General features: G+C 37.4%; 1 protein-coding gene across 1 annotated transcript in view; it reads left to right on the top strand.

Annotated features, from left to right (window-relative positions):
* Window positions 1-1,080: 1,080 nt before the first annotated feature.
* Window positions 1,081-25,649, top strand: part of si:ch211-176g13.8 (F-BAR and double SH3 domains protein 2) — a 76,598-nt gene continuing 52,029 nt past the window's right edge. Inside the window, exons 1-3 of the mRNA XM_063013732.1 lie at window positions 1,081-1,200; window positions 8,324-8,421; window positions 14,368-14,413. Coding sequence (XP_062869802.1) covers window positions 1,180-1,200; window positions 8,324-8,421; window positions 14,368-14,413 — 165 coding nt within the window. The 5' untranslated portion in view covers window positions 1,081-1,179. The remainder of the gene's footprint in view (window positions 1,201-8,323; window positions 8,422-14,367; window positions 14,414-25,649) is intronic.

The following is a 25,649-nucleotide window of genomic DNA, read 5'->3' as shown; positions in this document are numbered from 1 at the left end:
TTGAGTGTGTTGCATGTGTTACATTCTATTGTTTTATATATTTACAAAATACAATTAGGTTTATCAGTGAAAACACTGAAAATGTTTTCTTTGTACTTTTATCAGTTAAATAAACGTTCAAATTTCAACAAATTACAAAGTTTTTTATTGCAAATAAAAAAAACTCAAATTAAACAGACTTGTTAGGACAATTTCTACTAAAGCCAGAGTATCAACATTCTAAACAAAGACACCAAGCCTGATCTATGTGCCAGTAGTTGTCGTACTAGATCCATTATATACAAGGCTACAACTGTAAGGCAGGAATAAAGTAAGGCAACTGTAAGGCAGTTGTAGCCTAGCGGTTAAGGTACAGCACTAGTAATCAGAAGGTTGCCTGTTCAAACCCACAGATTATTGCTGTTGGGCCCTTAACCCTCAATTGCTCAGATTGTATACAGTGCTGTAAGTCGCTTTGGATAAAGGCGTCTGCTAAATGCTGAAAATGTAAATGTAATATACACATGCCCCCAAGAGCCCTATACTCCACCACAAACCTTCCATTTCCTTTGTAATTGTTATGCATCTTACTCTGTAGTGGCGGATAAAAACACATCTGGTGCTGTAGTTCACCTTCTAACCACCAGAGCCAAACTTCTATTTCATGGATCTTAAGCACCGTTAAACAAATACACGAAATTACATTGAATGTAGGACGATTTGACCAACGGCCACTGGAGGGCGACATTTCACAACGTAAATAAACAAAGGTTGGATCCAAAATCCCTCCTTAATCCGTCGCTTTGTGTGCTATGTAGGGGGTGTAATAAGCGATTATACGTTACACGTAGTAAACTTTCGTGTAAAACGAAGTCGTATTGGGATGTGTCCCAATCAAGACTCTCCTCCGACGTGTCTCCATGGAGTTTTAACCCCCCCTCCGTATTTCCCCCGGCCGGAAACTCTGCTCCATTTCTATATGGGACTCGCTCGTCCGGCTGCGGATCTTTTACACTTTGCAGCAGCAGAAAGTAACACTTTGTGAGACGCACAAACTTCAGCACATAGGCGCTAAAAGCGTGCAGCAGTATTTAATCCCGTTATGTGAGAGCAGAGAGAGTTTTATACACAAGTGCAGATGTGTGCGGATCCGCGCTCCACTTTTCTTCTTTCACTGTTATTCTCGGGACTCGTGTAAACATGCAGCCGCCGCCGAGGAAGGTAGGTTTCATTTCTCATTCACTCCTAAATACAACTTTACTCTCATAATCATTCTGTTCTTCTGTGTGTTTGTTCTATTTATTCCTAATGTAAAGAGGTTTAGCTACATAGAACATTCTGCGGTGAAGTAGAGAGAAGTTATTGGGGAGGGGAGTGTTGCTAACTTTACATGTAGCCTCATTTACTATTCACAACAGTCTCAATTCCATTACAGTTCACTGCTTTTAACAACAGAGTTCACTTCTGTTTCATACACATTACACTAGAACTCATTCACATCACATTATAGCACGTTTAATTATAGCTCTGTTATAGTTATTCTCACTTATTATAGTTCTGTTACATTCAGTTTTATTATAGAAGGGTTATATTACAGTTCTGTTACACTCAGTTACAGGTCAGTTCCATTCATTTATATGATATAAGGTTTATATTACAGATCGATTATATTATAATTCTGTTACATTCAGTTATGTTATAGATTGGTTATATTATAGTTCTGTTACATTCAGTTATATTATAGATCGATTATATTATAGTTCTGTTACATTCAGTTATATTATAGATCGATTATATTATAGTTCTGTTACATTCAGTTATATTATAGATCGATTATATTATAGTTCTGTTACATTCAGTTATATTATAGATCGGTTATATTATAGTTTTGTTACGTTCAGTTATGTTATAGATTGGTTATATTATAGTTCTGTTACATTCAGTTATATTATAGATCAATTATATTATAGTTCTGTTACATTCAGTTATATTATAGATTGGTTATATTATAGTTCTGTTACATTCAGTTATATTATAGATTGGTTATATTATAGTTCTGTTACATTCAGTTATATTATAGATTGGTTATATTATAGTTCTGTTACATTCAGTTATATTATAGATCGATTATATTATAATTCTGTTACATTCAGTTATATTATAGATTGGTTATATTATAGTTCTGTTACGTTCAGTTATGTTATAGATAGGTTATATAATAGTTCTGTTACATTCAGTTATATTATAGATCGGTTATATTATAGTTCTGTTACGTTCAGTTATGTTATAGATAGGTTATATAATAGTTCTGTTACATTCAGTTATTATAGTTCTGTTACATTCATTTTTATTATAGAAGGATTATATTATAGTTCTGTTACATTCAGTTATATTATAGATTGGTTATATTATAGTTCTGTTACATTCATTTTTATTATAGAAGGGTTATATTATAGTTCTGTTACATTCAGTTATATTATAGTTCTGTTACATTCAGTTATATTATAGAAGGGTTATATTATAGTTCTGTTACATTCATTTTTATTATAGAAGGGTTATATTATAGTTCTGTTACATTCAGTTATATTATAGTTCTGTTACATTCAGTTATATTATAGATCAGTTATATTATAGTTCTGTTACATTCAGTTATTATAGTTCTGTTACATTCATTTTTATTATAGAAGGATTATATTATAGTTCTGTTACATTCAGTTATATTATAGAAGGGTTATATTATAGTTCTGTTACATTCATTTTTATTATAGAAGGGTTATATTATAGTTCTGTTACATTCAGTTATATTATAGTTCTGTTACATTCAGTTATATTATAGATCAGTTATATTATAGTTCTGTTACATTCAGTTATTATAGTTCTGTTACATTCATTTTTATTATAGAAGGATTATATTATAGTTCTGTTACATTCAGTTATATTATAGATCGGTTATATTATAGTTTTGTTACGTTCAGTTATGTTATAGATAGGTTATATAATAGTTCTGTTACATTCAGTTATTATAGTTCTGTTACATTCATTTTTATTATAGAAGGATTATATTATAGTTCTGTTACATTCAGTTATATTATAGAAGGGTTATATTATAGTTCTGTTACATTCATTTTTATGTTAGAAGGGTTATATTATAGTTCAGTTACATTCAGTTATATTATAGATTGGTTATATTATAGTTCTGTTACATTCATTTTTATTATAGATTGGTTATATTATAGTTTTGTTACACATTCAGTTATATTATAGTTCTGTTACATTCAGTTATATTATAGATTGGTTATATAATAGTTCTGTTACATTCAGTTATATTATAGATTGGTTATATAATAGTTCTGTTACATTCAGTTATATTATAGATTGGTTATATAATAGTTCTGTTACATTCAGTTATTATAGATTGGTTATATAATAGTTCTGTTACATTCAGTTATATTATAGATTGGTTATATAATAGTTCTGTTACATTCAGTTATATTATAGATCGGTTATATTATAGTTCTGTTACATTCAGTTATATTATAGATCGGTTATATTATAGTTCTGTTACATTCAGTTATATTATAAATCAGTTATATTATAAATCGGTTATATTATAGTTCTGTTACATTCAGTTATATTATAGATCGGTTATATTATAGTTCTGTTACATTCAGTTATATTATAATTCTGTTACATTCAGTTATATTATAGATCAGTTATATAGTAGTTCTGTTACATTCAGTTATATTATAGATCGGTTATATAGTAGTTCTGTTACATTCAGTTATATTATAGATTGGTTATATAATAGTTCTGTTACATTCAGTTATATTATAGATCCGTTATATTATAGTTCTGTTACATTCAGTTATATTATAGATCAGTTATATAGTAGTTCTGTTACATTCAGTTATATTATAGATCGGTTATATAGTAGTTCTGTTACATTCAGTTATATTATAGATCGGTTATATAGTAGTTCTGTTACATTCAGTTACATTATAGTTCTGTTACATTGTTATATTATAGATCGGTTATATTATAGTTCTGTTACATTGTTATATTATAGATCGGTTATATAGTAGTTCTGTTACATTCAGTTATATTATAGTTCTGTTACATTGTTATATTATAGATCGGTTATATTATAGTTCTGTTACATTCAGTTATATTATAGATCGGTTATATAGTAGTTCTGTTACATTCAGTTATATTATAGTTCTGTTACATTGTTATATTATAGATCGGTTATATTATAGTTCTGTTACATTCAGTTATATTATAGATCGGTTATATAGTAGTTCTGTTACATTCAGTTATATTATAGTTCTGTTACATTGTTATATTATAGATCGGTTATATTATAGTTCTGTTACATTCAGTTATATTATAGATCGGTTATATAGTAGTTCTGTTACATTCAGTTATATTATAGATCGGTTATATAGTAGTTCTGTCTGTTACATTCAGTTATATTATAGTTCTGTTACATTGTTATATTATAGATCGGTTATATTATAGTTCTGTTACATTCAGTTATATTATAGATCGGTTATATAGCAGTTCTGTTACATTCAGTTATATTATAGATCGGTTATATAGTAGTTCTGTTACATTCAGTTATATTATAGATCGGTTATATAGTAGTTCTGTTACATTCAGTTATATTATAGTTCTGTTACGTTCATTTGCATTATATATCAATTACATTATAGTTCTGTTACATTCAGTTACATTATAGATTGGTTATATTATAGTTAAATTACATTCCGTTATATTATAAATCAGTCACATTATAATTAGATTATAAATAGACCTGACACATTTAGTTAAGTTATAGATCAGTTATATTATAGTTCAGTTACATTCATTTATGGTTGGTTGATTGGCTATATTCAGTCACATTGTAGATCAGCAACATTGTTATTCAGTTACATTACAATTACGTTTTTACTTTTAGTTACATTTTAGTTTGCTTACATTATCGTTATAATTAAGTTACATTATATTTCAAATATAGTTTAGTTAGATTACATTTCAGATACATTACATTAAACTTAAGATACTTTATAGTTCAATTACTTTGTAGTTACTTACTATAGTTCAGTTCTACTTAAGTTACATTCAGGCACTTTATAGTTCAGTCACATTTTACATGGGCTACATTGTAGTTCAATTACATTAAGTTACATTATACGCTGTGAGTCAAAATTGGATCCCCAACTTTGACAAATGTTGAGCAATTATTTATTTATTAATGTATTTTATTATTATTATATTGGCCACCATACCTTAAACGTGTAGCTACTGTACCTTGTGAAATGATAATTTTCACAATTATATTTTCATATTAACAATACATGACAACTTTAACTGTAAATAAAAAAAAATAATAATGACAAAATTTAACACTAATAATGGTTTTTTTTGCAATTGCAAGTTACAATGTTTGTGTGAAATAATAAGTTATGGGCAAAGGTACAGAGGTCTGCTTTTGAGTTACAGTGTAGATCAGCAGTTATAGTTGCACTGTGGTTCAGTTAAATTTTTCATAATTCAAGTATAGTAAAGTTACACTGTGTTACACTTAATTACATTATAATTTAGTTTTATACTTGGGTTCTGTTAAGGTATAGTTTAGTTATTGTGGTACTTTTACTTTATTTATTTTTGTTACACTTTGCCACCCACTGTACCCCACTTATCAGTCAAAAGAGGCCCCTATAGGAACTTCACCAGCTAGATATTTTTTGTGTGGTTGACTATTCTCGGCTGCTGTGATACAAATACAGTAATGACATAGTAGTGCATGTTGGGTCTGTGGGTTTATTAGTAGCAACGGTATTGTTGGACTTTTGAGATGCTGTGGGAAAGTCTCTTTATCAGGAATAGTTAACTTGTTAGCACTAGATGTAAATGTACAGCGAGAGTTATCTTGGTTTCTCATGCACAATGTGTGTTAATCTTCCAGTAGTATTTTATCTCTGAACACTTTCTGATCATATGCTTTATATTTTTTTTGGTTGGAGAACCATTTGTTTTTTTTTACCAGCATTGACATTGAGGTGTTTAAAAATCCCAGCAACACTGCTGCACCTGCTACACTTATACAACAAACCACATTAGTGTTATAGCAGTGCTGAGAATAAATGCTTTATTTAACTGACAATTGTAAAAAGAAAAAGCTTTCCATTGTTTTTACTGATCATCTTCATTATAATTTTATAATATAAACACATTTAGAATTTGATGTCTGCAGCACACTCCAAAAGTTGGTACAGGGGCAAAATAATAGTGAATGTTATTAGATTTTTCAAGTTACCAGTGTTCAATAAGCAGGTGAATTGGTGAGGGAATCTAACTGGGTTTAAAAGTAGTCTGTACAAGTAATGATGGGTCATGGTTCCAGACTTAATGAGAGAATTGTCAACGAGAGATTTACTTCATGGTAATAATTGTCACTCTTTCACCAGCTTTTTACATGATTTTGTGAAAAGATTCAGGGAACCTAGAGAATATAATTCTGTGTAGGGCAAGAATAAAAATCATTACTGAATGTGCATGACCTTCAAGCCCTCAGACAACCTTGTGTGAGAAACCGTCAGGGTACTACATGGGCTCAAAAGTACTTCAGAAAGGTGTTGTCAGTCTGTCACTGGATCAAGACATGCAGATCTGAAACTTGAGCCTCAGTTGGACTGAAAGAAGGTGGAAATGTGTTGTGTGGTCAGATGAGTCCATGTTTTAGCCTGTTTTCCGGAAAAATACGAAAAGATGAATTGGTGACGTGCATATATGTGAAGGTACTATTGATGTGGAGATGTATATTTTGTGCTGCTATCAAGGCATGGGAAGTCTGAGGGTATTTCAGCAAGACTTTGCCAGGCCTCATTATGTACTTGCTACATTAGAGTGCCTTTATAGTCACAGAGTGTGTTTGTTTGACTGACCTGCCTGCAGTCTCGATCTGTCTCCTGTTGGAAATGTATGGTTCATCATGAAGTGGATCGTGAGACAATAGTGACTACGGATTGATGAGTAGGAGTCTCTTATCAAGCAAGAATGAAGAAAATATCCACTTGCTAAACTGTTGGTGTCCTTTTTTTCCCAAACCATTTAATTTCTCATTAATACTAAAGGTGATGGAACACAGCACTTAACACTCCCCTGTCTTAACTTTTAAGTGTGTTGCAGGCATCAGATTTTACATTTACATTTTCGGCATTTATCCAAAGCGAATTACAGTATATTTTAGGGCCTTAAACCAACGACCTTTAGATTACTAGTCCAGTACCTTAACCACTAGGCTACAACTGCCTTATATTAACAAAATATAATGATCATTACATACATTGGAAGTCTTTTCTTTATACTTTTGTCAGATAAATAAACATTCAATTGAATCAATGCATCACAGTTTCTTCTTTTTATTGCATTTTTTGAAATGCCCCAACTTTTTTAGAAATGGGGTTTGTAATAAAATTATTTCAGTGAATATTTACATTTTTTGTTTCATTATAGTTCAATTACGTTGCATTGTAGGTACAGGAACATTGTTGTAAACTACCATTATAGTTGAGCTCCTTTATAATTTATCACCTATCTTCTATGCTGGATACTTGGATAGGGTGGTGATCAGGACTTTAGGTAGACCATTTGAAATTTAGCTGGCTTTGTTACTTAAAACTTGTCTTGGCACGTTTTGGATTTGTTCTGCTGGAACGCCCAGTTGCATCCTTAGGAAATTTGAAGTGATCTTTTATTTTTATTTTGTTATTCACTCTGCAATGCATCAGTTACACTGGCAGTAAGACAGCAGAAGCACTTAACTCTCCCACCACCAGTACCATGTTTGACAGTGAGCAGATTTGTTGGGTTTGAATGGCCAAGGTTTTTCTCCAGACATATCATTCAGTCATCGTAGCTATGTGTACTATTTTGTTTTTATCTGACCACAAAACGTTACCTCAGAATGAGTTTTTTTTGTCCATCAAATAATCAACAAATTTGAGGTTTTTTTGGTGATGCAGTGTCATACCTCATGGCAGTGTAATGCTTGTGTTTCCGCAATTTATAATTTTTGGTGGTTCTTGGATTAAATCTGACCATATGGGCACATTTTCTGTTATCAAAAAGTGTTTTCTGCCCTTGTCAAAAGTGTAAGTGTGGCCTGTCTGGCCACAGAGCTCAGAAGCCTAGTACACTGCACTAGCACATATTATTATTATTATTATTATTATTATTATTATTATGAGACACGTAGTTATTGAGTAAGTAAAGAAATCCCAAAAGTAATGTGTCCTGAACTGTCCCACTGACTGAGTGTTTAATCCACTGTATTCTGCAGGTGAAAGTAAGCCAGGAGCTGAAGCACTCGCACACTGAACAGCTGAACAAACTTCACGTCAAACATCAGACTGACTGTGACCTTCTGGAGGACCTGAGGTTAGAACACTGTCATCAAAGGCTTTCTGTTGAGCATACATCATTCCACAGATGTTGATGATATATTTGAAACGGCACCATGTAATATAGGGAATTGGTAGCACGTCAGGCTGCACTTAATGATAAGAAGGTTGGAAGTTTAGCTCCTCAGACTCCTTCTGCTTCTCCTGTTGTGGTACTGGGTATCACTTCTGGTTCACGCAACACAGCACACTTAATACTAGCAGAGATTATGATTGTCACTGCTATGAGTTACACTATGGCATTACATTTAGCACTCTCAAGAATTAGTTAGCCATATGACAATATACACTCGTCAGCCATAACATTAAAACCACCTCCTTGTTTCTACACTGACTGTCCATTTTATCAGCTCCACTTACCATATAGAAGCACTTTGTAGTTCTACAATTACTGACTGTAGTCCATCTGTTTCTCTACATACCTTTTTAACCTGCTTTCACCCTGTTCTTCAATGGTCAGGACCCCCACAGGACCACGACAGAGCAGGTATTATTTGGGTGGTGGATCATTCTCAGCACTGCAGTGACACTGACATGGTGGTGGTGTGTTAGTGTGTGTTGTGCTGGTATGAGTGGATAAGACACAGCAGCGCTGCTGGAGTTTTTAAACACCGTGTCCACTCACTGTCCACTCTATTAGACACTCCTACCTAGTTGGTCCATCTTGTAGATGTAAAGTCAGAGACGATCGCTCATCTATTGCTGCTGTTTGAGTTTGTCATCTTCTAGACCTTCATCAGTGATCACAGGACGCTGTCCACAGGGTGCTGGTGGCTGGGTATATTTTTGGTTGGTGGACTATTCTCAGTCCAGCAGTGACAGTGAGGTGTTTTAAAACTCCATCAGCGCTGCTGTGTCTTATCCACTCATACCAGCACAACACACACTAACACACCACCACCATGTCAGTGTCACTGCAGTGCTGAGAATCATCCACCACCCAAATAATACCTGCTCTGTAGTGGTCCTGGGAGAGTCCTGACCATGAAAGAGGAACAGATGGACTACAGTCAGTAATTGTAGAACTACAAAGTGCTCCTATATGGTAAGTGGAGCTGATAAAATGGACAGTGAGTGTAGAAACAAGGAGGTGGTTTTAATGTTATGGCTGATCGGTGTATACAGTCTGACGTTAGACGCTAAAGTGATGCTGGAGTGTTGTTTGTTTTATTTAATAAACATCCAGTGTCTAATTCTGCTTAAATTCACAAACATTCTAATTAGAATTCTAATTCACAGATTATAAAGCATGATGCTAATATGCTGTCTGTAAGATTTTATACAGCTGTTAACAATCAAGCTGTAGCACTTTCTAACATTTCTAAAAGGCACAAAACCACAGTAAACACCATTAACATCCCTGACTGGTGTGGAGAGGGTTGCAAATTTTTTTGTATGTGCTGAGGCTTTCTGTTAAAATCCATTGCTGGCTGGTGTAAAGATGCAGCTGGTGGTTTTGCGCAAGCCAAATCAGGACTGTGCTAGGTTTGGCCAGCTTGGGTGTCTGGCAACCGGTAAAAGGTCACCAGAATGCACAGAGAGATTGAGGATATCCAAATTGCATCAGTGTAATGACAACAAACTCAAAATAGACCCCCTTAAAAACCTGACTCTTCATGTAACATTTGTTTATTAATCTTTATTTTGTTTGTTAAAGTTTTATTTAATTGTATTTGTATCTACGACTTTATCCTGGTCAGGATTGTGTCAGGTCTGGTTTCACTGGAAAACACTGAGCGCAAGGCGGGAATACCCTGGTCAGAGGATCTGTCCATTGCAGGGCTTTAGCCATTGTCCCATCCTTCAGGTATAGCCAATCACGTCTATTTAGATGGCTGGGCTGGCAGATAGCGATAGTGAGCTAATGTAATAGTCTCACCTATTCCCACTAGGGCTGCAACTAACGATTATTTTAGTAGTCGATTAATCTGACGATTATTTTTTCGATTAGTCAACTAGTCAGCGATTATTTATGTCATACCCTCCATCTCTGCCTTAACATTAATACACAATCACAATAAAAAGAATTCAATGAAATAAGAAAGCTTTGGACAGCATTAGAAACTGTTATGTTTCAGAAGTTATCACTCTGGAAGTCAAAAACATTTATAACATGTGGTTGAGAAACGTGAATGCTGTCTGTGAAGACCTCAGCCATCTGAGGGGTGCATGAACCTCTTCTCTTCTCATCCACACACCATTGCTTAGTGCTATTAATAGAAAGCACAAAAGAGAAAGCTGTATTAATTATCACAAACTGAAGGCTATGTATCATAGTTTATTACAAATAGTGTACTGGCTATGCCAACTAAACCATAACAGGTTAAATATCTTAACTGAATTATCTGCTGAGCTAACTAGCTATCATTAAGTGGAGGAGGCTTATTATTATGAATGAATGCTCTCATTAACGAGAGCAAAAATATGGAAGACGAGACAGGGTAACGTTAGGCTATAATGTTAAGTTATATAACGTTACTCATATAAATGACTGATTAACTATAGCACTTAATGAGTTAGCTAGCAAACAAACCCGAAAAATAGCGAACTCTTAGATAGTTTTCCGACAAGTACTCTAGCATTAACAAACATTAACTACGTTGGTTAAAGCACAAAGCGGTGTAAAAACTTACCGTAATAACGCTGCTCATCACGGCTGCAAGGCGTTTCACCGTGTTGCTGGTGTGAAACCACGACTCTGCTCTGTAGTGTCTGCGTTCAGCTCGTTTCTTTGGGTTATTTTGGCTGAAATACTTTAGAAAGTTTCGGTCTCTTTATCTTTGCCTCTCTGTCTTCATAAACTCCCCGCTGCGCCATGGAAGCGATGCTGCGCCCCCTGCAGTCCCTTTAGTGCGTTGCATCAATAACGACTAGTCGACAATGAAATTCCACGTCGACAAACTTTTATAGTCGACGTTATCGATTACGTCGACTAATCGTCGCAGCCCTAATTCCCACCAACGGAACTGTTTGTAGAACCACGATTGGTTCCCAGACAGGTGTGCCTTTTCATGGGATGAATTAAAGCCCTGACTACAAGTGGACCTGCTGTAGCTAAATGGAAGCAAAGTTACCCAGTCATGTTCTAATCTAATCATAAGTAGTAAACCTTTTTAGGAGATTAGAGACTATTCTAAACAGCACAGGATGGTAGCATACTGGTGCAGCAGGTAGTGTGGGTACTGCACTTTTCCAGGGTCCTGGAAGCTGGGTTTAAATCTTACCCTCCTATCATTTTCATCCTGTGTCCAGAGAGGTTACCTTCTTGTACAGGTTTCCTCCCACCTCCGAAAGACATGCAAAAGGTGCGTTGGCCACTCTTAAATGGTCTTAGTTGTGTATAGGAAAGTGAGTGGGCAAGTGTGTGATGCTCCACGATGTATTCTCACCTTGCAGCCTATTGATTCTTTGACTCTGATCAAGATTCACAAACTTTTTGCATCTAAACACTTTTGGACATTTATCTTATACAAGTTTTTCACATCAGGCCTTCACTGAAGGCCTTTAGTTATACAGTCAGAATAAAAGTATGTGTTTTAGATCTAAATATGTGTTTTATGCGTTTGTACTCTGTGTTTAATACAAAGGTGTGACAGCAGTTAGTGTGGGTGACTCAGACAAGCCTATTCAGTGCCCTTCAGTTCTAAATACACCCTCAGCTCTATTGGAAGTACAATGCTCAGTGTGTGAAATGTTTCGGAATCACACCCACCCACTGCTAAAGATACAAACGTGTTTATGCTGGCAGGATGGAAAAAAGCTGCATGATAGTTTGGGGTAGGATGTTGATTTGATTTTGACACTGTATTGTCAATGACATGCAGAACATAAAGATACGCATCATTTATGATTCAATCCCCTGTCCATACAACTGACTTAGGATCAACACTTTATTTATAGAATGGAGCCACTTGCAAGTACAGTGCTGACGTACAGTGAGATCATATTGAGTTGGGGTGGGCAGTACAGCCAAAATCCCTCGTCTGTGTACATAGTGTTACATCCTGACCTATTATTTCAGAAGTGGAACTACTTGATTTAAAAAGCACCAGTAACCGGCATCTATGACAAAAAGGAAACTGGGCAACACTGTGTCAAGCAGGGTGTACCGTGTTCCCCAGACTTCTTATTTTACTATCAAATCATGGATCTTGTAGCTTTTGGCACTACGTTTATTCATGAAAGGTGAATTGGATGTCACACAGTGATGTAATCTGCCTATTTTATCTGGCTGCTTTTCACAAATGAAGGAGGAGAATTATTATAAATAAATAATAAATTAAAAAGCTTACACTTTTACTTTAAATTGCTTCTTTTAGCCACTCAGGTGGTGCAGCAGTAAAATACACCAGCACACCAGAGCTGGGATCTCTGATACATCGTATCGAATCTCAGCTCTGCCTTTCGGCTGGGCTGGGCGGCTACATGAACAACGATTGGCTGTTGTTCATAGGGGTGGGACAAGCCGGACCAGGGTTCCTCATAACTGGTGCAATTACGACCTTTGCTGGCTGATTCATGGCGCCCGCGCAGAGTTGGGAAATAATGCTGATCAGGGTGTGGCTCTCCGTGCACAAGGCTGATCTGCATATGAACTCGCCTCGTGCAGTCATAACATTATGACCACTGACAAGAGAAGTGAATAACACTGATTATCTCTTCATCACAGCACTGTTAGTGGGTGGGATATATTAGGCAGCAAGTGAACATTTTATCCCCAAATTTATGTGTTAGAAGCAGAAAAAATGGGCAGGTGTAAGGATTTGAGCGAGTTTGACAAGGACCAAATTGTGATGGCTAGACGACTGGGTCAAAGCATCTCCAAAACTGCAGCTCTTGTGGGGTGTTCATGGTCTGCAGTGGTCAGTATCTATCAAAGAGGGTCCAAGGAAGGAACAGTGATAAACCGGCAACAGGGTCATGGGCGGCCAAGGCTAATGTGGGGAGCGAAGGCTGGCCCGTGTCCAACAGACTGTACTGTAGCTCAGATTGCTGAAGAAGTTAATGCTAGTTGTGATAGAAAGGTGTCAGAATACACAGTGCATAGCAGTTTGTTGCCCATGCTGATCACTGTCCCCCAATGGGCACGTGAGCATTGGAACTGGACCAGGGAGCAATGGAAGAAGGTGGCCTGGTCTGATGAATCTTTTACATCACGTGGATGGCCAGGTGCGTGTGCGTTGCTTACCTGGGGAACACATGGCACCAGGATGCACTATGGGAAGAAGGCAGGCCGGCGGAGGCAGTGTGATGCTTTGGGCAATGTTCTGCTGGGAAATCCTGCCATCCATGTGGATGTTACTTTGACACGTACCACCTACCTTTCATGGAAACAGTATTCCCTGATGGCTGTGGCCTCTTTCAGCAGGATAATGCTCCCTGCCACAAAGCAAAAATGGTTCAGGAATAATTTGAGGAGCACAACAACGAGGTGTTGACTTGGCCTCCAAATTCCCCAGATCTCAATCCAATCGAGCATCTGTGGGATGTGCTGGACAAACAAGTCAGATCCATGGAGGCCCCACCTCACAACTTAGGAGTTAAAGGATCTGCTGCTAACATCTTGGTGCCAGATACCACAGCACACCTTCAGGGGTCTAGTGGAGTCCATGCCTCGACGGGTCAGGGCTGTTTTGGCAGCAAAAGAGGGACCAACACAATATTAGGAAGGTGTTCATAATGTTATGCCTGATAGGTGTATATTCACATTACTATGAACTTTTTATTAGTTGGGTGCAGTCCTGTGGGAATCATTAAGCCAGACTGCTTCTGGTTTGTGAACTGCCTATTGATTAGCTCTGTTCTTTACTTTCATACCAACCAGTTCTGTAGTTCTGAGTAAATAAATGCTGCTGAAGGTAGTGTAATTTTAGCTAGTCGTCTGGAAAATGTGGTTCTAATGGAAATTTCTGTGTGTGTGCAGGACGTACAGTCAGAAGAAGGCGGTTATAGAGAAGGACTATGCACAGGTACGTCTGTATGCACCAGCATGAGAAGCACAAGTGTGCTATAATTAGCCCAGACAATTACCATATCATTTGCACATGTTTTTGACTGCACTGGTTTTGTCATGGGTTGTTTTCTTCTGCTTGCTTAAACACTGTAATGGAAATGGATGTAGAAAAAGGAAATTCTGTATACGTGGCAGACCTAATTGAAATGAATTGGCTTTCCAGAGGTATGTACTCGAGAGGAAAAAATTAGTGGTGTAAAATCTTTTAAAGTATAAATTGAAACTAGCACTCATGTTGTCTGAAGAAGGAATGCCTGTTTTTTTGCAATTTTGCAGCCTAATACAAGCCAAATGTTTTCAGGTTTATTTATCCTTTAAATATGTTGTGGACCAATCTGGAAACCACATGATGATGGGGACTCGCACACACAGCGACTTCAGACTCGACTCGGACTCGTAAAAAAAAAGACTTGAAACAACAAGAGTCCCTAGCGTCAGCATGTGTTAACATTAGTCATGTGTGACAATTATATATATACAGTGTATCACAAAAGTGAGTACACCCCTCACATTTCTGCAAATATTTCATTATATCTTTTCATGGGACAACACTATAGACATGAAACTTGGATATAACTTAGAGTAGTCAGTGTACAACTTGTATAGCAGTGTAGATTTACTGTCTTCTGAAAATAACTCAACACACAGCCATTAATGTCTAAATGGCTGGCAACATAAGTGAGTACACCCCACAGTGAACATGTCCAAATTGTGCCCAAAGTGTCAATATTTTGTGTGACCACCATTATTATCCAGCACTGCCTTAACCCTCCTGGGTGTGGAATTCACCAGAGCTGCACAGGTTGCTACTGGAATCCTCTTCCACTCCTCCATGATGACATCACGGAGCTGGTGGATGTTAGACACCTTGAACTCCTCCACCTTCCACTTGAGGATGCGCCACAGGTGCTCAATTGGGTTTAGTCCATCACCTTTACCTTCAGCTTCCTCAGCAAGGCAGTTGTCATCTTGGAGGTTGTGTTTGGGGTCGTTATCCTGTTGGAAAACTGCCATGAGGCCCAGTTTTCGAAGGGAGGGGATCATGCTCTGTTTCAGAATGTCACAGTACATGTTGGAATTCATGTTTCCCTCAATGAACTGCAGCTCCCCAGTGCCAGCAACACTCATGCAGCCCAAGACCATGATGCTACCACCACCATGCTTGACTGTAGGCAAGATACAGTTGTCTTGGTACTTCTCACCAGGGCGCCGCCACACATGCTGGACACCATCTGAGCCAAACAAGTTTATCTTGGTCTCGTCAGACCACAGGGCATTCCAGTAATCCATGTTCTTGGACTGCTTGTCTTCAGCAAACTGTTTGCGGGCTTTCTTGTGCGTCAGCTTCCTTCTGGGATGACGACCATGCAGACCGAGTTGATGCAGTGTGCGGCATATGGTCTGAGCACTGACAGGCTGACCTCCCACGTCTTCAACCTCTGCAGCAATGCTGGCAGCACTCATGTGTCTATTTTTTAAAGCCAACCTCTGGATATGACGCCGAACACGTGGACTCAACTTCTTTGGTCGACCCTGGCGAAGCCTGTTCCGAGTGGAACCTGTCCTGGAAAACCGCTGTATGACCTTGGCCACCATGCTGTAGCTCAGTTTCAGGGTGTTAGCAATCTTCTTATAGCCCAGGCCATCTTTGTGGAGAGCAACAATTCTATTTCTCACATCCTCAGAGAGTTCTTTGCCATGAGGTGCCATGTTGAATATCCAGTGGCCAGTATGAGAGAATTGTACCCAAAACACCAAATTAAACAGCCCTGCTCCCCATTTACACCTGGGACCTTGACACATGACACCAGGGAGGGACAACGACACATTTGGGCACAATTTGGACATGTTCACTGTGGGGTGTACTCACTTATGTTGCCAGCTATTTAGACATTAATGGCTGTGTGTTGAGTTATTTTCAGAAGACAGTAAATCTACACTGCTATACAAGCTGTACACTGACTACTCTAAGTTATATCCAAGTTTCATGTCTATAGTGTTGTCCCATGAAAAGATATAATGAAATATTTGCAGAAATGTGAGGGGTGTACTCACTTTTGTGATACACTGTATATCTAATTATTATTATTATAAATATTCTGCTCTCTAAAAACACTCCGGCCATCTTAACCCGCAACGCACGCAATGGGTAAATGTCACAGCCGGCTTCCGGCGTAGTGATGAAGCGTCGCTCCCTACTCCCTACACAGTTTGAAGTTCACTTCATTTGAACATTTTCGTTACCTTTGGATTGGAATCTCACTTAACATGGTGGAATGCCCTACGTAGTGTACTTCACAGTAACAACTTTGGTGAATGGAACACTACAGAATTGGCGCTAATGGTTGAAAGACCGCTCTCTGAACCAATCAGACCTTCTGATTTTAATTTTTAGTAAGAAATGCTGTTATTTGCATTTGTTCAATTTGCGTCACAGAGATGATGGTCAATGAAACGCTTGATTGGCTTTCTAACGAGTTCGTGTTTTACTTCACAACCGGGAAAAGTTTGAAGGTTTTTAATCATAAGCACATTTACAAAATAACGGATTATATTCCTAATGGGACACACGGTTATAAATTTAATAGCATCTGGAAGAACATAAGCTAAGGTAAGCAGTGGTTATGGTTTTTTTTGCTGTGTTTTGGATTTTGGCCGCTGTGCCGTGATTTATCGCGTGCTTTTGTTTTGCAATAAAAACAAAACATATCAGTTTAAGCTTTTAACTGGTACCTTCTTGTTACGGAAATTACATTCATTTGCACAATGACTAGGAAAGTAAAACGGCAAAATACAGTTGATAATCTGTTGTTGTTTTTTTATCTGAACTTACATATTATTTGTTTTTCTACGCTACATTTCCAATATATGTTTTGTGTATATTATATTGACTCATGACTTGACTCAGACTCTAGCCTAAAGACTCGTGACTTGACTCGGACTCGTATTTTGTGACTCATGAACATCTCTGGTACTTGCTCAAAAATATATTTCTGTTTTGGAAATGAGATATAAAATCATGCTGTTAGATTTTATATTTTAAAGAAGGAATTAAACAGGGCAGTGGTAGCTCTGTGGTTAGGGTACTAGACTGAATTGTAGAAGGTTGCCGGTTCAAGCCCCACCACCAACAAGTTTCCACTGTTGGGCCTCTGAGCATAGAAAATACTTATTCGCTTACATTTATGGCAAAATGCCATAAATGTAAATATAAAAATGGAATTAACATGGAATTAACACTTCTATTTTAGAATGACAAATTTTAATTACATGTTTCTATCAAAGCTTGTGTAAACCCAAGTTGTACCACCATGTTTAACTAAGTCTGTGGCTGCATTTGACTACATAACTAAACAGTATGTACTAAATTCGAGGCAGTGTGCTCTGCTTGGCAAATATCTGGATCTGAGTCACCCAACTGCCAATGAGTGCTATGTCGAACAGCCAATGAGAACGCAAGATACTGGGTGAGGGGAAACGCAGGGGAGGAGTTGTAAAAAGGTGGGACAGGGGCATTATATAGTTTCTATCAGAATACATCGGCACACACACAAGTTTTACAGTATTTCTGACCTTATCGTTCTCTACAAAACGTAACACCAACGTTGCATTGCAAAAATATTTATTAACCTCCAACTCACTATAGAACAATCCCTGCTGGCCACATTGCCAAATCCTCTCAGATTCATTTATTTTTTCTCGTTGATTTTAAACTGCACATAAGCGCACAAACTTTGATCGCTTGCTACTTTTTGACGTGCATTTTTGGACATCATTAAACCTTTCGTCATCTCTCTCATTTGTTTTTGTGACAAAACATAGTTCGGGCGACCAGAGAAGCTCGCCTGCGATTCCAGTTGGTGATAGATGGTGTAGTGTGAAACCCCCTATCGCCGATCAGTCGTGTAGTGTTAAAGCCACACCGACTTGAAAGACTCCCGATTACAAGAGATCCATTTGAGTAGTGTGAACTGTACAGCGACCTGATGACTTGGAAAGTCGTGTAGTGTGAACTTGGCATAAGTGTGCATCATCTGCATACTCAAAAATGGCTGGCCGGGCAGTAGCTTATCCGGGTACTTTTTGCATACTGTTTAATGAATACTACGTATTCGGAGACGCACTACCCACTCTCGCGTACTGTTCAGTAGGAAGTATGCGACTGTGGTTGCAGCATGTGTCTTGGATAGATGTGCACCAATCATGAATGTTAATAAAAAATTCTGATTTCTTTAAATCCAAAGTAAGAGGCTATTCAGCACTATAAAAAATCATAACTGCAGCATTCATGAAATTGCAACACGTCTTGGCTAATATAAAGATTAATAAATATCCCAACTGCCAGTGTCTGAAGTCTCTGAAGCTGAAATATTTCCAGTGCCTGTAGTGTCCAATTTTGATCCCTAATCAGTATCAAGAGACACAACATGAGTAATAAAAATGTTTTATTAATACTTTTATTTAATAAGTACTGTTCTTTGTTAGTGCAGACTTTTGTTTTGTTTGCTTTTTCATTTGAACATCTTTTTTAACTATAAAATAAATTACCCTATTCTTTATGCAGTAGCCCACAAACCAGTTCATTGGCAAATGCTGCGGGCTGTGATCCCACAGCATTTGTGTTTTTAGTATTGCGAACTTTGGAAGGCTTTGTCACTCAGAATCTTGTAATAGCAGTAGTAATATCTTCCAGTGATTATTTTGAGCCCTTATTACCTGCCTTTGTAAGAAAAAAAAAAACCTGCTCAGACTGGTTATGAACTTGAGGTAAACTTTCTGCCTTCTTCTTTAACAAAAAAATTCTTAAGAAACATTTGTCTTAAGAATGGTTGGTGCGAGATCCTAGGTTTTATTCTTTTTTAAACATCTGGCGCCAACCCCCAATCCCCAGATTCCAAACATAGCTTAGCTGTGTGACTATATTTTGCCAAACAATCAATAAAAAGTCAAAGCATTCAGCAGTGACGGTTCTCTATTATGTCTAATTTGGCTATGTAATTACCTTATAAAATATAATGGGGCACAGAGAAGTCGTAATGACTAACAGGATAGAAGGAGGCCATGCCACAAAGTTAGATGTACTCCACCAAAGAAGTTGCTATACATACACCGATCAGCCATAACATTAAAACCACCTCCTTGTTTTTACACTCACTGTCCATTTTATCGGCTTCACTTACCATATAGAAGCACTTTGTAGTTCTACAATTACTGACTGTAGTCCATCTGTTTCTCTGCATGCCCCCTTTCATGCTGTTCTTCAATGGTCAGGACTCTCCCAGGACCAGGTATTATTTAGGTGGTGGATCATTCTCAGCACTGCAGTGACACCGACATGGTGTTGGTGTGTTAGTGTGTGTTGTGCTGGTATGAGTGGATCGGACACAGCAGCACTGCTGGAGTTTTTAAAATACCGTGTCCACTCACTGTCCATTCTATTAGACACGCATACCTAGTTGGTCCACCTTGTAGATGTAAAGTCAGAGATGATCGCTCATCTATTGCTGCTGTTTGAGTTGGTCATCTTTGAGATCTTCATCATTGGTCACAGGACGCTGCCCACAGAGCACTGTTGGCTGGATATTTTTGGTTGGTGGACTATTCTCAGTCCAGCAGTGACAGTGAGGTGTTTAAAAACTCCACTCATACCAGCACAAAACACACTAACAGACCATCACCAAGTCAGTGTCACTGTAGTGCTGAGAATGACCCACCACCAAAATAATACCTGCTCAGTAGTGGTCCTGGGAGAGTCCTGACCATTGAAGAACAGCATGAAAGGGGGCTAACAAAGCATGCAGAGAAACAGATGGACCCACATAAATCCACATTAAACTAATAAAAGAAATGAATGGACAGAAATGTATGTCTCAGTCATTCAGTCACAGGAATGGAACTGTTTCAGAAATCAGAAATCTTTAGACTGCCATAAAATACTCTCTCTTACAAGTATACGTTTAACATATTATTCCTGTTGGAATGAGATTGTAATATTTTATTAACTGCAATGATATTAAATTCATGTTGGATATAACGGCTGTGGTCAGCTATGCATGGATGCTGTTGAGTTTTCATGTTCGTGTCCTTTTGGCAGTGGTTTTGTCTTGATTTGTTATCCCAGTGGAATGTACATCTGTGACTGAACAGTGCAGACCATTTGGTCCTTCACAGGCCTGGCATGCTTTCTCTTGAACATCCTGATGTTCTGTGCGTGACTGCAGTCCCTGTTGCTTTGTTTATGATGGCCCTGTTTATACGCTGTAAACAGTTAGACCATGACCACAGAAAATCTTGTGTCTATGTATTTGTGTTTGCATTTTGCTATGGTGCCGGTAAAGGAGAAAAAAATAAAGTTAATGTGAGATTCATTCTGTTTGATCAAGCACAAAGTCTCAGAAGAATTAAAACCCGGAGTTGCACTAGAGAAAAAAAAAAGCCACGATGAGACTAAGTGGCAGCATGAATAATATAGAGTAGCAGAAGCTCAGTAACCTTGTCATCCTTTTGTGTAATAAAATAATGGCAATTTACAGTTAAATTGTTATTAATTACACTTAACAGCTACAGGAGTGGAAATTAAAGGTAATGTGAATGTGTTATAAAGCTTTATAAAGATGTTGAAGTATAAAAATAGCAATCAAAATGTACAGGCAGTGGAGGTGGGGAAGTTCAAAGCCAACGCTTTAAATATCATTCAGTTATGGGAATGCAAAACATCTTAAAGAACACAAAAAAACAAAGTCATGATTTTTTTTTTTTACCATAGTTTATCATAGGTTTTTCTGAAAACATCAACTTCAAATTATTCCTTTGGTGGAAATGTCCATTATGTATTGTTATCATTTATCTTAGTTGCATGTGGCTTTTTTTTTACTACAGCTGGTGACTTCTCTGTGCCCATATAATAAGGGCTGGTTTGACTACACCCAATTACAAACTATTTAGAAATCACTGTAGATGTACAGTCAAATACTAGAGCTATTCTTTAGTAAATATTCTATTAGTGGACACTTTCTAATCACAAGACACTGTTGTTTGGAACACTGTTTTTCTCCCAGCATTGACATTTAAAAAAAAAATCCCAACAACACTGTTGCACCTGAAACACACACATCAGTACAACACACTACAGTGATATCATCATGTTAGTGTCATAAAAGTGCAAAGAATGGCTCACCACCCAAATAACATCTGGTCAGTTAGGGGTCCTGGTGGCATGGGGGGGGGGGGGGGGGGGGGCTTATAAAATAAGGAATGTACATACCAGATAGGTGTACCTAATGAAGTGCTCACTAAGAGCATTTAATACGGTTTATTGTTACTATTATAGACCAGCAGTGAACAGCGCACTAGAACAGAAAGGCACTCGATCACAGGAAAGCTTAAAATCCTGTTGTTTTAAGCTTGTAGGAGAGAATGTGGTTTTGTTCAGACCATGTCATCCTGTTCAAACTGCTGAATGTGCATTATGTGGAATTACTGGAATGAGGCTGATGAATTGAGAGTGAAAGGAAGGAAAGGGAACCTTGGCCAAAAAGGCCTTTGTTGAAATTTAAACAGCACAATAGTTCTCTACCTGCCGCACATATATTATTGTGTTTTAATCTTAAATATGGCCATGTATTAGTCATAAAATATAAACATAAAAATGTTTTTAAATAGTATTGAAGGAAAACCTCTTTGGACACCATAACTTAATAAGTTATTAATTGTTGCTAGGGCCGCCACTAATGACTACTTTTCTATTGATTGATCTATAGATTATTTTATTGATTAGTCGATTAATCTAAACAATTAATTTTCCTCCAAAAATCTTAATTCAGAATCTCATTTAAGATTCTTTAATTTTAACAACAAACTGTATGGCATAATAATATGGCACAAAACTAAATTTAAACAGGGTTTAAGTCCATAATATCAAATGATTAAGTGCTCCATATTAAACAAAGTGCAACATGTTTATGGCATTTAAGTACCAAAAGCAAAGTGCTTAAACTTATAGCAGAAATAAAATAGTTAGAGGTAAGCCACGTCTCATTAAGTCCAACGTACAGTAACGACAGTAATGAATTCTACACATTCACTCAAAACTTACTTTACATTCTAAGCGATGTAAACATAGTGTTTCACATGAGAAGCTTTTTGCACTTTGAGCGCCGCAGCAACCACAAAAATCGCGAGCCCAACGCAGCAAAGTGCTGAACTCGCTAAGAAATACGGCATTCCAAAATCTCCGCAATTAAGAAGCTTAATGAAACAATATAGAAGTAAAAGTTTGACAGCATTTTTTAAGACTGCGCTTAATGCCACCAACCAGTGACTGGACCAAATACGACTTAGGTCATGCACGCAGCAAGTAGTGCTCAGGGAAATCATATGAACGGTTATATGAATGGAAACATGGTAGAAATTAAAAGGGATCATTTTTAAACATAGTTTTAAATACGATGCTTCGACTAGGTTGACCAATTGCGGCAGCCTTAATCGTTGCAAAGCAGATGTTGGCAAGAAATAATTAGTCTTTTGCATCATTGTGGCTAATTTTGACTTACTCTTTTGTGGAAAAGCTGTCAGTTCCTCTTATAGACTCACCTGTCTGGGGATGATTTGTGGTTCCACAAATTTTTCACTTCCACAGTTTTACTGATTGAATGTTTGTGTGTCACTGAGAAAATCCCCTGATGTTTTGTAAAACCTAGTGAGTTAAAACAAATGCAGTACAGTTTGGATATTCATGGCTGTGCTTTTGTAGGCAGATGTTGCCTCAAAATCATTTTCAATTTTACTCTCACAGGCTGAGTAAAGGGGTGAAGATATGATAAAACCTACATTTATAAAGTCTTAATTTAGACTTCTACCATTATATCGCCAATATTATGCAACCTAACATTCATTCATTTGATCCTGGGTTGGATCCCCAGGTGGGGCGGTCTGGGTCCTTTCTGTGTGGAGTTTGCATGTTCTCCCAGAGTCTGCGTGGGTTTCCTCCGGGAGCTCCGGTTTCCTCCCACGGTCCAAAGACATGCAAGTGAGGTAAATTGGAGATTCAAAATTGTCCATGACTGTGTTTGACATTAAAACTTGTGTTTTGAGTAAAAAAAAACATTGTGTAATGAGTAACTACTTTGACTTCACTTATGACTGAAACACCCTTGTTCAAGGTATTTTCTTGGCAGCTTGGTAGAGCAGGAATCTGGGTTGTATCACACTGTTCTGTTACTCTGGTTTGTACCCAGGACCGATTCTGGACTTGTTTTAGGAAAGGTGACATCACTGCAGGATTGTATTTACACAGACACAGTCCATCCATTTTAAACCTCATTTTAGTCAAAGTCTCATTTCTTGTTTCACATGTAACTATAACTCATCTTTTATTGAGTAATGTCAAAAATGTGTATTTGCTCTCTGTGATTTACTGGCTGATCAGAGCGTCCTGTTTCCCACCAGCGTGAAACTTAAAACATAATGTAACGTAACACCTTTACCTTCACTCTGGGTGAACGGATCATATTCAGCCACAGTGTGGTCAGTACCAAAGCTTACACTAAGCAAACCCAAGACCTTTGTTATTAGGTGGATCAGTGTACCAAACTCTGGAACTAAATAGACTTTGGTCCAGAAAAGTCTTGCAGATATGATTTTTTTTTTGATGCAGCAGAAACCTTATGTGTCCTTTTTAATATCTGAACCTATTATTCATATCAGCCATAGCAGCTGAAATGGCGTTATAAATCAATCAAACAAACAAACGTGTCCTTGTCCAGTGTCTGTAGACTTTTTACTTTAACGGCTGATGGTTCTATATGGTGTTGTATGACTATACCCAGAAATTGTGTGGGAGGTGGGAGTTTAGGCCCATTTTTGTTGTTGCAAGTCTATTTTTGCCTTGCTATAAAAACCTATACAAGTCAAGATGTCTTGAGAGTAATTTGTTTGTTTGCGTTTTTACATGTTAAATTTTTCATGTGATTATAAATGGTACTTTGTTTATACTTTTATAATTTTATGCCTTTTACTTTTTAAAAACCCTATTTGTTTGTTTAAATCCTTAGTATTTGTTTTCAGTAGGCCCTAAATTCTTAAGTATTGTACCATCGTTGATGTCTTTAATTATTCTGTAGCTTAAAAGTGTCACTGAAGGGCCGCTCAGGTGGCGCAGCAGTAAAAACACATGCTGGAACCAGAGCTGGGATCTCGAATACATCGTATCGAATCTCAGCTCTGCCGGCTAGGCTGAGCGGCCACATGAACAACGATTGGCCTGTTGTTCAGATATGGGCGGGACTAAGCTGGATCGGGTCTCTCTCTCTCTCATGACTGGTGCAATTACGACCTCTGCTGGCTGATTGATGGCGCCTGCACAGAGATGAGAAAAGAGTGCTCTCAGGGTGTGTCTCTCCGTACACAACACTGAGCTGCACTGCACTCGTCAAAGTGTAGGTGATAAGATGCATATGGCATGCTGCCCACGTGTCGGAGGGGGCGTGGGTTAGCTTCGTTCTCCTCAATCGGAGCAGGGATCGGCATTGGTGGAGAGGAAGCATGATGCAATTGGACAAGCTAAAAAGGGAGAAAAAGGTGAGAAAATGCATAAATAAAATAATATTTAAAAAAAGCATCACTGAACATTTTGGTAAAAATATCACTGACGTTTTTGGAGGATATGGGGACCGGGGTCTTTGTTAACCAGATAATGTAACCAGTTTTCATGTCAGTTTTCAGGAATGAGGTTATGTGGCCATGTGAATACTCCTGACCATGATAGTGTAAATCACATAGTCATTAGTCTCTGGAGCAGGGGAAACATTGTCTGCACTGATGATTCATGCATTCTGTTGCTACTTGTTCAAATGCATTGGAATAACTCCTGTATTAACACCTTGTCATGCAATATTATAGAGATTTTTTTGGAGTATTTGCTTCTACACTTGTATCAAGGTTAGGAAATTCCTGCAGTCATGTTTACAAGTTTATTAGGGGCTGACATAGCCATATAGTATATTAGAATCATTTCATTCATCATGTTTATGGTTATGAATTAAGTGTTGTAATAGTGCATTTAGTGTTATAGTGTAATTCTGAAGTGCATATGTAGTCACACACACACACACACACACACAGTGTTTGCTCATCCAAAAGCATGCCTCTCTTGTTAAACTGTGCTCTTTGAACCATGACAAGCACAAAACTGT

This window comes from Trichomycterus rosablanca, chromosome 18, assembly GCF_030014385.1.
Source record: "Trichomycterus rosablanca isolate fTriRos1 chromosome 18, fTriRos1.hap1, whole genome shotgun sequence".
Lineage (NCBI taxonomy): Eukaryota > Metazoa > Chordata > Actinopteri > Siluriformes > Trichomycteridae > Trichomycterus > Trichomycterus rosablanca.
This window is presented reverse-complemented; position numbering and strand designations above follow the sequence as displayed.